At 37.0% G+C, this 13074-nt stretch overlaps 1 protein-coding gene across 1 annotated transcript in view; it reads left to right on the top strand.

Moving 5' to 3' along the window:
- Nucleotides 1-13074, top strand: part of Keap1 (kelch like ECH associated protein 1) — a 30030-nt gene that overhangs the window by 7385 nt on the left and 9571 nt on the right. The window contains exons 2-3 of the mRNA XM_017621127.1: nucleotides 7245-7585; nucleotides 7817-8074. Coding sequence (XP_017476616.1) covers nucleotides 7253-7585; nucleotides 7817-8074 — 591 coding nt within the window. The 5' untranslated portion in view covers nucleotides 7245-7252. The remainder of the gene's footprint in view (nucleotides 1-7244; nucleotides 7586-7816; nucleotides 8075-13074) is intronic.

Genomic DNA, 13074 nt, shown 5'->3' with positions numbered 1-13074 from the left:
ACGGCGATAAAGCGCAATATATAGCTTCATCGATGTCCCTTTTCCAATTTGCCAATAACCGCAAGTAATTGAAAGCACGCAACAAGATGTAATAATTAACTTTTTTATGCTTAATTTGTATGTGTTATTGTGAATTTGTATGCTAAAATGTCTATTCCCTATTTATATTTTCGCGACTGTAGATGAGTCCGCGGAAAATTCGCATTTCGTTTAGTTTCTAGATGTTAAGCAATCTATGTATGAGGTTTTAATGAAATATCTTTAAATAAAGGGTTATAAAAATGTTTATAAAAAGCTTTCTTTTGAAAATTTTTAGTAAGTTTATATTGATACGCTTATATAAAACTTTTTTTGAACCTTTATTATAAGTTTACACTTTTACGCTTATAAAAAGCTTTCTTCTGAACATTTATTACAAGTTTATATTTCTACGCTTATAACCAATGTTCCTTTTCGATTATATTACGCTTACTTTCAAGCGTTTTATAAACAAAAAATCAAGGTTTTGTAAGCTTAATGTTTATAATTGAAAACTTAAAAAAAACTTTTTTTAAGTTTATTTTGCTTGTTGGGTAGAAATACAATACATATGTATGTACATAGCTTACTCAATTAAGGTATGTGCGTACCGCGTTATCAAAGCATCGATTCGACCCGACCGATCTGCGATTCGCAGCGTATACTTACAAATCCGTCCATTTAACTTGTTCATGTACTACTTTTTGTCAAATGTAACTGGGTGACTACCTACATATGTGCACTATTTTGCTTTATTACTCAATTGTCAAGTTTAAAATTTGGTGTTATTGCTCAATGAGAAATGAATGAAATAAAGCAAATTTGTGTTATTTCACATTCAGTTGATAAATTGCGTTATTGCTGTTTGTCTTATTTCTCTCCAAACTCTTTAGCTTCTTTTTCTAAGTTGGGAAATGCTGACATCCCTTAGTTTCAGGCCGACGATGCTAATATCATCTGCATCGTCCTTTTACTGTATATGTACATATAGTGCCGCTGCGATTCAGATTGGCAGCTCTTATTACGCTTCCCAGCATCAGATTAAAAAAGTCGCACAAAACGTCATCTAAAAGCTCATTTGGTCTCAAACAGCACGTCCACGTCACTCCACAGAGGCGTATTCGTTTTTCGGGGATCCCAAATTTAGAAATGGAGCCTTACAAACAGCTTCTCATCGTGCTATCAAAAGCCTCTCTTAAATCGACAAAAAGATGGCGTGTGCCGATTTCCATATCTAGTGTCTTCACCAGGATTTGACGTGCTGTGAAAATCTGGTCAAGGGTGGTCTTACCACACACGGATAAGGTCCAATAAGATGGGTCGTTCACACAGTATCGTCAACCGGAACTTATAAGCAATATTAAAAAGCTTAAGCCGCGAATGATTGGCGCAAACAGCAGGATCTCCCTTCTTATGAATTGGCAAAGCATAGTGAGATTCCAATATTCGGGCATGTATTTAACATAGCAAATTCTGCTTAAAGGCTGGTAAGTGCTCCCTATCAGTTCTTCGCTGGATTTGAGCAGCTCAGCCCTCTGCCCAGAGGCTTTGTTATTTCTAAGGGCCAGTTTTTCAGTGCAGGTTTAACTATGTTTTTCAGTCGAACTTAAACGTAGTTAAAGCTGAGTTTAAAACCCCAATCTGGCTGGGTTAAACGGAGTTTAAGCTATTAAGTTGTGTAATTTTAGTCAGCTGATAAAATTTAGATGAATGAGGAGGAAATATATTTAAATTATTTGCGAAATACACGAAAAAATACATAGATAAGCGAAATGCTCATACGTAAGAGGAAAAATTGTGTCGGGCAACACACGAAGCACCTGACAAATTTTTTAATTTTCCGTCTATAATCTTTCAGAACCTTAAACACGATCGTATCAAAAGTGAAAATAAATAGCTGAAGTTTTCTATCTGCATAAAGAAAAAACAGTGGTGTCCTACAAAGCAACTAACAACTATGAAGCGGCCTTAAACTAGCACTGAAAAACTGGCCAGTAGTTTAAAGTTAGTTCAAATTTAAACTAAGTTCAACTAAACTGGCCTAAGCCGCATTCCTGTCTGCCAGCATCCTAAGCTCTTCCCACTCAAGTCATTGAGCCTCTCTTTTCTTCCTCTTCACCTGTATCGTTTAACTGTCGCTCGAGGAGCTATTGACTACAGCGTGGCTTTGTATGCTGCGTGTTTCTCTGCAGTAGCAACACGGCACTCATACCAGTTGTCCGCAGCGGCAATAATAGATTAGGAGATGGATTCCCACAGCTCATTTACATCCGGTCGATGAAGAGTTTCTTGTTCAAGCAAGATTGAAAGTCGACATGAATAGATTGGAAGATGGATTCCCACAGCCAATTTACATCCGGTAGATGAAGAGCTTCTTGTTTAAGCAGGATTGAGAGTCGATAGAGAAATTTCTGGGCCGTCCGTTGTGACTGCAACTTCTCGACACATTGCACAGGGGCGCATGCAGACCTTAGCTGCAACAGGGTAAGGGATCCAAGGCGATGTTTGCTTCTCGGATAGAACGCTCGAAGCGAATCCTCCGACTATCACACAGTGATCAATTTGGTCCTGCTTTCTTTGATCGAGGGACACCCAAGCAGTGTTGGTACATGTAGGGAAAATTCCCTACTCGTAGGTATTTTAGTCGAAAAAAATTAGTGTAAAAAAAGGACAGTTTTTTATAAATAAGTTAAATGTAAGGATTTTTCGAATCTAAATTTTTATGCAAAAAAATGTGTTTCGCTGAAAATGCAAACATGCAGATAAGTTTACGTTTTTTTCAAGCTATCGTCGACAGCTAATTTTTACACAAGTTGGCGCGTGTTCGTTTTGTACATTTTCATCAATTTTGGCAAATTTGCTGCATTGTACAATTTTTGAGGGTAAGGTGCTTCAATAGCACAGCCCATTTGATATTTCATGAGCACTCAATCCGATTTTTGTGGCCTCAGTAGCTATTTGGGCGTACACTTGATAAAGCCGAAATTTAAAGTTAAACAAAATGTATTGTTTTTTTTTTTTTACATATCGCTTATTTACTTCAATAGTATCATAATTCGAAAAAAGGAAACTCGAGAAAAACGGCTTTAAAGTTAGTGAGATACTGGAAATCATTACAGCTTTCATAGCATTTTTACACAACAAAGCAGAAGAGGTAGCGGTAATTTCTGCATACTTAGCTCAATATATGTATTTTTTATGACACTATTGAATTAAATGAGCGATATGTACATATATGTGGCCCTGTGGAATAACGACACAACTAAAAAAACCCTCAATCCTGTTAAGGGCTTATGTCTCTAATCCTTGTGTAATCTTAACCAAGGTAAGAAGTAAGGATTAATAATGTATGTAGTAAAGATTAGACGTGGATTAGACAAAGAAGTGTTTTTTTTTTAGTTGTGTCGTTATTCCAGAGGATTTAAGATATGCCATACGTTTTTTCAGATTGGTTCTTGTGTGGGAATTATTGCGAATTTTGCGAAATGTTTCGGTTGCTGAAATTCGAAACGCTATATTTTCCATCACCAATGGAAAAATTTATTTATGCAAACGGGTATGGAAGGTTCGCACACGCGCAAATGGGAAAAACATAGTCCGGTTTATTTTTGTTTACGCCTACTGCGTGAGTTATACTTTTTAAGAAACAAAGAAGTGTTTTAGTTCATTTGTTTTACAGCCATTTTGTTGTAAATCGAAAAGTTGCCATCGTATAATTACAAGTTACCACGGCCGTAGAGAGGCATTCCGGGACCGGGGGGAATCTCGAACACACCTCCCCCTCCCCACACAAAAAATTTGTTTTCGTTTTTTTTAGATGAGAAAAATAATAATACGAATATCGTAGTAAACTGCCGTCCAACGTATCAAAGTGGTTAACTAAATAAGAAACCCATTGCAACTACGGCTTTTATTGATTTGAACGGTAATGATGTATCGACGAGAACATGTTTACATGCAGAATTTGAAATAAATTATTATTATTGTCCATACAAAGTGTTCGAGTATAGTTAAATTAACATTTCGCAGAAATTTAAAAATTTGATTGGTTGGATGACGGCGAGGGGAGGACGAAAGCAGATCAATCGTACATACATATGTATGTACATAAATATGTACATATATCAGTCATGCCCAAAGCTGGCGGAATTCCATAAGCAAGTACCCCGCCCTCTCTAAATTTTGGTTTTAAATTTTCCAAATATATACTGGATTAGGTGTCTTTTAGGTGTTCTTCAATGCCATAAACACTAATTTAGAGCTCCATTTGTTTCCGAGAGATTCACAAAATTTTCCAAATATATGCCGGAATTAGGTGTATTTTAGGTGTTCTTCAACGCCACCAGAACTAATTGAGGAGCTCCATTGGTTTCCGAGAAATTCGCAAAAATGTGTGTTTTCAGCTAGCTTACGTAGACCCAGCTGACCCATCTTTAAATTTTGGTTTTAAATTTTCCAGATATATGCTGAAATTAGGTGTTCTTCAACGCCAAAAAGTCTAATTTAGTAGCGCCATTGGTTTCCGAGAAATTCGCAAAAATGGTTTTTCAGCTAGCTCAGTGCTGTTAACCTAGCTGACCAATCTTTAAATTTTTGTTTTTAATTTTCGAAATATATACAGGAATTAGGTGTCTTTTAGGTGTTCTTCAACGCCGCCAAAACTAATTTAGGAGCTCCATTAGTTTCCGAGAAATTCGCAAAATTTTCCAAATATATACTGGAATTAGGTGTCTTTTAGGTGTTCTTCAACGCCACTAGAACTAATTGAGGAGCTCCATTGGCTTCCCAGAAATTCGCAAAAATGCGTGTTTTCAGCTAGCTTACGTAAATCCAGCTGACCCATCTTTAAATTTTGGTTTTAAATTTTCCAAATATATGCTGAAATTAGGTGTTCTTCAACGCCAAAAAGTCGAATTTAGTAGCGCCATTGGTTTCCGAGAAATTCGCAAAAATGTGTGTTTTCAGCTAGCTTAGCGCTGTTAACCCAGCTGAACAATCTTTAAATTTTTGTTTTTGTTGTTTGCGTACATATATGCTGGAATTAGGTGTTCTTCAACGCCACCTAAACTAATTTAGGAGCTCCATTTGATTCCCTTCATTTGTGCTTGAATCGCTATTTTAAATTACTCTCGCTTTTTTATATAGGCCGAACCCATTAGCCGCTGCATCCACAATACCCTTCGTTCCCCTAATTGCAAGGAAGACAATGTTGTCACCATTAAGCTATTTCAATAAAAAAGTTTTACGGATATCTTAAATTTTTGTTTGTTTTATATGACCTTTTAACCCCTATATTCAACAATTTTTATCGCTCTTGAGGACGTTTATAATGAAAAAATGTTGTCGAAAAACAATAATTTACCCATAGGTATAATTTACATAATACATAATTTACGAGGACAAAACGAAGTATCTCCTGTCATCCGACAAACAGTCAGAGCATACGCGTCTTGGCACCCACGTCACTGTTGAAAGTTACAAGTTTGAAAAAGTAGACGACTTCGTTTATTTGGGAACCAGCATTAACACCAATAATAATGTCAGCCTTAAACTCTTGCCAACAAGTGCTACTTTGGGCTGAGTAGGCAATTGAGAAGTAAAGTCCTCTCTCGTCGTACAAAGATCACACTCCATAAGTCACTCATCATGCCTGTGCTGGTGTATGGCGCGGCGGCATGGACAATAAAAGCATCTGATGAGGCGGCTCTTGGAGTTGGACCTTTACGCGTTGGCGATGGCGAATCTCGCAGACGATTTAACGATGAGCTGTATGAGCTTTACAACGATATAGACATAGTGCAGCGAATTAAAATTCAGCGGCTCCGCTGGCTTGGCCATGTCGTTCGAATGGACAGAAACGCTCCTGCTCTGAAAATATTCAACGCGGGCCGCGATGCTGGTAACAGAGGAAGAGGAAGGCCTCCTCTGCGTTGGAAAGACCAGGTTGAGAAGGACTTGGCTTCACTTGGCATTTCCAATTGGCGTCAGTTAGCACAGAAGAGAAATGACTGGCGTGCTGTTTTGGACTCGGCCAAAATCGCTTAGGCGGTTACAGCACCAATAAAGAAGAAGAAGATAATTTACATGTTCTATCACCACATCTCCTCATCAGACTTCTTCACCGCAGTCACTGGGATATGAACCATTAGAAACGGCTTCAAACTAAATAAAAATTGTTGAGATTTTAAAATATTTTTTACCATTATTATCTCAAACCAAATGATGGCAAATTTTTTTTGTATATTTCCCTCCAACAGGGGATAATTCATGTTATTCATAGTAAGATCGCCTTTTATAGAAATCTCTGAATGAATTTTGTCCACTTAGTTTGTTCCACATGATATACTGTGCATCGATATGTACACATACAACGTAATATTAGTGGTATTCGCGCTTCTGTGTATTCGCTGTATCCTGCCTAAGTGTAACTGGACGAGCTTGTGGTTGTTGTTGCATGTGTATTTCATGTACCGCTAGCAACAACAAATCACATGCTCATGCAGTTACGATTACACAACATACAACGAATACACATAAGAGCGAATTCCACTATTATTATAAATTTTCTAAGCATTGAACATTCCTTGTTTTATATAGTCAAACTTTTTTCGGTCTTCTTTTATGTTGGGTAAAAATAGTAGGGGATTTTGTGAGGAAACATATTTAAAAGCGTAGGGAAATGTGAAGATTCTATTTTTGTTGAGTGAGAATTTTCCAAAAAAGTATTAAACATCACTGCACCGAAGTAGCTTTTAGAATGTTTCGTTGCTGGTGTGTGGTACTACTAAGCACCATGTTCCGTGCCGCAGCGAAGTCGATCAGCCTCTCTCCGTTGTCAGAGCCCAGATACATATACGTAAATCGTGGTCCTTATATTGGTAAGCAAGGATCGTCAACGTTTGGGCGCCCAGCTATTCGAGGCACTTCCGGTCTTTTCATTGGTTTTTATTTTTTTTTACGTGGCGTGCCGCAAGCCAAGCGCACAACCCATTGCTGGGATTTTATTGCTGACTGGTGATGGCTTCTTTAGTTATCCAACAGAACTAATCGAAATTCGCTAAAATATTCTACATATGAAATTATTATGAACCTTAACAATTTTGTACAACAAAAACATCTTTTTCGTTTTCTGCGTTGTTAATTTTTCTTTTCTTTTTTTGCTCTCTTAACATACTTAAATGTTATCTATTCATATTAAAAATAATAACTTCTCGTTAACCTTTCAGAAACAGAGATGAGCAACAGTAGTGATTCTATAAATAACTGCCAAAATGCTGATTTTATATTCCGCAACCCGTGTTCGTATAGTTCACCAGTGGTTGAACAAGAAGATGTGGACGACAGGGATGATGATATGACTTTTTGCATGTCAAATTACGCCAAAGAAGTTTTAAAAATGATGTTTATGATGCGCTCGCATAATATGCTTACGGATGTCATATTAGAAGTGAAGCAGGAATTATTTCCAGCACACAAAGTCGTTTTGTCAGCAGCATCTCCATATTTTAAAGCTATGTTTACCGGCGGATTAAAAGAATCGGAGATGTCACGAGTTCAACTGCAAGGAGTATGTATAAAACTATAATATAAAACAGTGCCGGCCACACTAATCCTAAAACATCTGCATGACTGTGTGTGCCAAGCGCGTGAGAAGCGAAAGCATAACTTCGTGCATACACATCGTTAGCGTTGGTGTGAAAGCGCTAACGAAAAACTACACAATGTGCAAGTTTTGGCCGGCATTGATATACAATTTAAAGACCTTTTTAATAATTACCAATTATTTTCCAAATTGAAGGTTTGCCCCACGGCAATGGGTCGTATAATATATTTCATGTATACAGGCCACATACGTGTTACAGAAGTAACGGTCTGCCAATTACTGCCTGCTGCAACGATGTTTCAAGTACCAAACGTAATTAATGCGTGTTGTGCCTTCTTAGAGAGACAATTAGATCCAACAAATGCTATTGGTATAGCAAACTTCGCCGAACAGCATGGGTGCTCAGAGCTTCAAAGGAAGGCTAACCATTTTATAGAAAGGCATTTTACACAGGTAATTAATGCCATTAGAGTAAGCATTCCAACGTGACAGCGGGAACATTTTAACTAATTTTTGTTCAAACTTAAGTAATTTCTCTTTGACCATTCATATGACAAGTTTCAAACTATTAATACTTGAAGTCAGATATCAAATTATTTCGAAACCACATTAAGTGAAATATTTATGGTTTGTCTAAAATTGGGAAAATACTTTATAATGTGATATCCAATAGGCATTAGATAGATATAGACATAGTGCAGCGAATTAAAATTCAGCGGCTCCGCTGGCTTGGCCATGTCGTTCGAATGGACAGAAACGCTCCTGCTCTGACAGACCTACTCTGCGTTGGAAAGACCATGTGGAGAAGAACTTGGCTTCACTTACCATTTCCAATTGGCGTCAGTTAGCACAGAAGAATTACTGGCGTGGCTTGGACTCGGCCAAAATCGCTTAGGCGGTTACAGCGCCAATAAAGAAGAAGAATAGGCTTTTGTTTTTGAACGCTGGCAACTTTTAGCCATAAGTGTATTTGTGTAATAACTCACCACTGTTTTAAAGTCTATGAAGTGTACTTTCTTTTTATATCCGAGCGCACTTGTGCACAAGGGTATTATAACTTTGTTCGCATTGCGGTTGTTTGTAACAGCCTAAAGGAATCGAGATAGATATAGACAAATGTATACATAAATGATCAAAATGAAAAGGGAAGTCGATGAAGTCATATCTGTCTGTCCGTGCGTCCGTCCGTCGAGCAAAAATTTAGATATTTCAACGAAATTTCGTATGTAGGTTGCCTTTTATCCAAGGTAGGTTGGTATTGAAAATGGGTAAAATTGGACTATAACCACGCCCACTTTTCATATCACGGTATTATCGAAATTTTAGTAAATATTGGATCCAAATTTTTGAAGTAGAATTTTGATACAAAATAATAGTTATGAAATTGTATGATGAAATGCTGTATCTCAATAGCCGCTTCACCAATCCTTACCAAACCCACTTTTCATATAACGGTATATTCGAACTTTAAGTAAATATTGGATCCAAATTTTTGAAGTGTTGTACATATTGTAATCGATAACTCTAAGCTGAAATGTATATCGGTTGACAAAAGCTTATCGCTAATAAAATCNATTGCGGTTGTTTGTAACAGCCAAAACGAATCGAGATAGATATAGACAAATGTATACATAAATGATCAAAATGAAAAGGGAAGTCGATGAAGTCATATCTGTCTGTCCGTGCGTCCGTCCGTCGAGCAAAAATTTAGATATTTCAACGAAATTTCGTATGTAGGTTGCCTTTTATCCAAGGTAGGTTGGTATTGAAAATGGGTAAAATTGGACTATAACCACGCCCACTTTTCATATCACGGTATTTTCGAAAGTTTAGTAAATATTGGATCCAAATTTTTGAAGTAGAATTTTGATACAAAATAATAGTTATGAAATTGTATGATGAAATGCTGTATCTCAATAGCCGCTTCACCAATCCTTACCAAACCCACTTTTCATATAACGGTATATTCGAACTTTAAGTAAATATTGGATCCAAATTTTTGAAGTGTTGTACATATTGTAATCGATAACTCTAAGCTGAAATGTTTATCGGTTGACAAAAGCTTATCGCTAATAAAATCTTCACTCTCTCATCTCCTTTTGCCAAATAGTAAGGCTATCTGCACACTTGTCGTCCAATCATAGTTGCGTTATCGTCTCGCCCTGAAATTTTGAGCCGAGCACATGCATTTCAAAGGAGATCTGCACACTTGTCGTTATCGGCTAGTTATCGGCAAATCGTAGAAGATGCAGAAACGGATAAGTACGGCACTGTGAANAGCATTCAGCTCAAAATATCATACTGGCTGCTTATGTTGACGATATTTTGATTTTCAGCGGTAACAATACAATGATAACAAAACTCAAAAAGGATCTGTCTAAGCACTTTAAAATGAAAGACATGGGAGCTGCAACGTCTGTGCTTGGGATTAACATCACTCGAAATCATGATGGATCAATCTCCATTGACCAAAAGCGATACTTGTCAGATATCTTACGTCGATTTAATATGCAAGATAGCAACCCGGTAGCTACCCCAATGGATCCAAATCAACGTCTATCAAAGGANGAAAAAGTTAATATTTGCATTAAAATTGTATAAATTAGTATTTTTTTGCATAAAATCTGTGGAAATTATTAAAAAGTGGATAATTGCATTAAAATTTAATAAATATGAGCGTTTTAACTATAAAATATGACGAAATTGTATTAAGTCTCTGTGTGCATACACAAAACACATTCCAGGAAAAGAAAAGAAGAGATATTACTGGAAAATTACGTCTAGAAATGTTGCAGCACAGTCTATATTTAAAAAATTGCAGGTTTTTGTAAATATTTCGCGAAAATATCAACCAAAAAAAACAGAAAATACCTGCTCCAAGTGAATTTTTAGACGCCAAATGAATTGAAATATCACGACCAAGTGTGCAGAAGTGTAATCGTCATGTAATCGTTGCTTCATGACGATAACTATGACTCAACTATGATTGGACGACCAATGAGCAGAAAGCCTAAGACGTGCATTTTATTTCCTCATTATAAAATAAATTAATTACTAATATGCAAGATAGCAACCCGGTAGCTACCCCAATGGATCCAAATCAACGTCTATCAAAGGATTTGTGTCCAAAAACCGAGAAGGAGAAGCAGGTGATGGCGTTGATACCCTATCAAGAAGCGATCGGCTGAATTGTGTACGCTGCACAAATCAACCGTCCCGATATCGGTTTTGCGGTAAGCTCACTCAGCCTATTCAACACATGCCATGGTAAGGCGCACTAGGAGGCAGTCAAGCGAGTGCTTCGCTATCTAAAGGGCACAATTGACATGAAGCTGACTTACCGCAAAGACAGCGCTGGTCAATTAACTGGTTATTGTGATGCGGACTGGGCTGGCGACCAAGATGAACGTCGTTAAACATCTGGCTATGTTTTCCATCTACAAGGAGGCGCTATTTCGTGGGCCACTCGTAAGCAGCCTACGATTGCCTTGTCGTCCANGTCTACAAGGAGGCTATTTCGCTATTTCGTGGGCCACTCGTAAGCAGCCTACGATTGCCTTGTCGTCCACGGAAGCTGAGTTTATGTCTCTTGTTGCGGCAATACAAGAAGCACTCTGGCTTAAACGTTTTGAGGGAGAACTCTTTAGGGACGTCCCGAGGTCAAAACAAGTTTTCTGCGGTAATCAAGGCGCTATAAAACTAGCCATGAACAACAATTTTCACGCACGAACCAAACACATTGACGCGAAAACTTACTTCATACGCGAAAAGCTTACACAAGGCTTGATTAAATTAGACTATCTCAATACAAACAAAATGATCGCTGACATCATGACTAAGCCTGTAAATAATTCAAAATTGACTCAGTTTATTAACCAATATGGTTTATCATAAGATTTAAATTAACAGCCGTATTCTAGCAANTTATTGTGATGCGGACTGGGCTGGCGACCAAGATGAACGTCGTTAAACATCTGGCTATGTTTTCCGTCTACAAGGAGGCTATTTCGCTATTTCGTGGGCCACTCGTAAGCAGCCTACGATTGCCTTGTCGTCCACGGAAGCTGAGTTTATGTCTCTTGTTGCGGCAATACAAGAAGCACTCTGGCTTAAACGTTTTGAGGGAGAACTCTTTAGGGACGTCCCGAGGTCAAAACAAGTTTTCTGCGGTAATCAAGGCGCTATAAAACTAGCCATGAACAACAATTTTCACGCACGAACCAAACACATTGACGCGAAAACTTACTTCATACGCGAAAAGCTTACACAAGGCTTGATTAAATTAGACTATCTCAATACAAACAAAATGATCGCTGACATCATGACTAAGCCTGTAAATAATTCAAAATTGACTCAGTTTATTAACCAATATGGTTTATCATAAGATTTAAATTAACAGCCGTATTCTAGCAAAGTCACAAACTTTAGCTCATCACTGCTGTGATTTCTACTGCGCCTCAAAGCTTGCCGCTGCAATAAATATGCCGCTACAATACAAATTTTTAAATTTTTGTGTATTTTTCTAGTACTCAAAATCGAATTTTTTGTGACACATTTCTCGGCGCACTAGAAATTACAACAGTGATGAGCTGAGTTTTGTGACTCTCTTAAGGTATTGGCCCAATGCAGGCTTGCTTTGCTTGCCTCGCTTTGAGAACTGTCAAAAGTTATTTGGAATATACTAAAATGTATGAAGGCTGGCCAAATGGCAGCTTTGCTTCACTTGCTTTAAGCGCCTCAAAGTTTCAAATAGCAAATGTTTTATTTGAAAGCGTTTCGTAGGCTTTTGACAAAAAGGTATGTTCCCGTTCTAAATCAATTCAAACAAACTGCTGCACACTTTTATGTACACAATTTTTTTTACGTAATTAAAAAAAATATATATAATATAAGTTATTCAAAGTTTATTAAAAATGATTATATGTTTCCGTATTTATATTTAACATATCGCCGGCTGAAAAGTTGCTAAGTCCATTTTTACAAATTTTACAGGAACTTTGAATACAACATTTTGCGTGTTTAAAGCAAAGCAAAACTCCATACGAATCAAAAGGATTCGATCTTTATTAAAAGATTTCGTATTATTTTGGCCTTATCGGATTTTCGGGGCCTCTTCTGGACTTAGAAAATTTGCCTTTCATTGAATATAAATAAGAAANGGGCCTCTTCTGGACTTAGAAAATTTATATTCATTGAATATAAATAAGAAAAAATAAAATAAGTACATTAATCCTTAATTTCTCATGCTAGCTAGCGATATTTATGATGTCAAACTACTGGTCAGTCGTCTCTTGAAGAATTGGATTTTTTTTTGTTTTTAATAAATGTACCTATAGTTATATATGTATAATTATTATCATTCCTTTGAAATGCATTCAAATTCGCATCAATTCAAAAATAAATCAGAAAAGATTGTTTGTATTTTTTTTAGTTTTCTGGAATTTTGTGGGAAA

The sequence above is a fragment of the Rhagoletis zephyria genome, unplaced genomic scaffold (genome assembly GCF_001687245.7).
Source record: "Rhagoletis zephyria isolate East Lansing unplaced genomic scaffold, Rhagoletis_zephyria_1.1 Rzeph_scaffold_02366, whole genome shotgun sequence".
In the NCBI taxonomy this organism is placed as follows: Eukaryota; Metazoa; Arthropoda; class Insecta; order Diptera; family Tephritidae; genus Rhagoletis; species Rhagoletis zephyria.
This window is presented reverse-complemented; position numbering and strand designations above follow the sequence as displayed.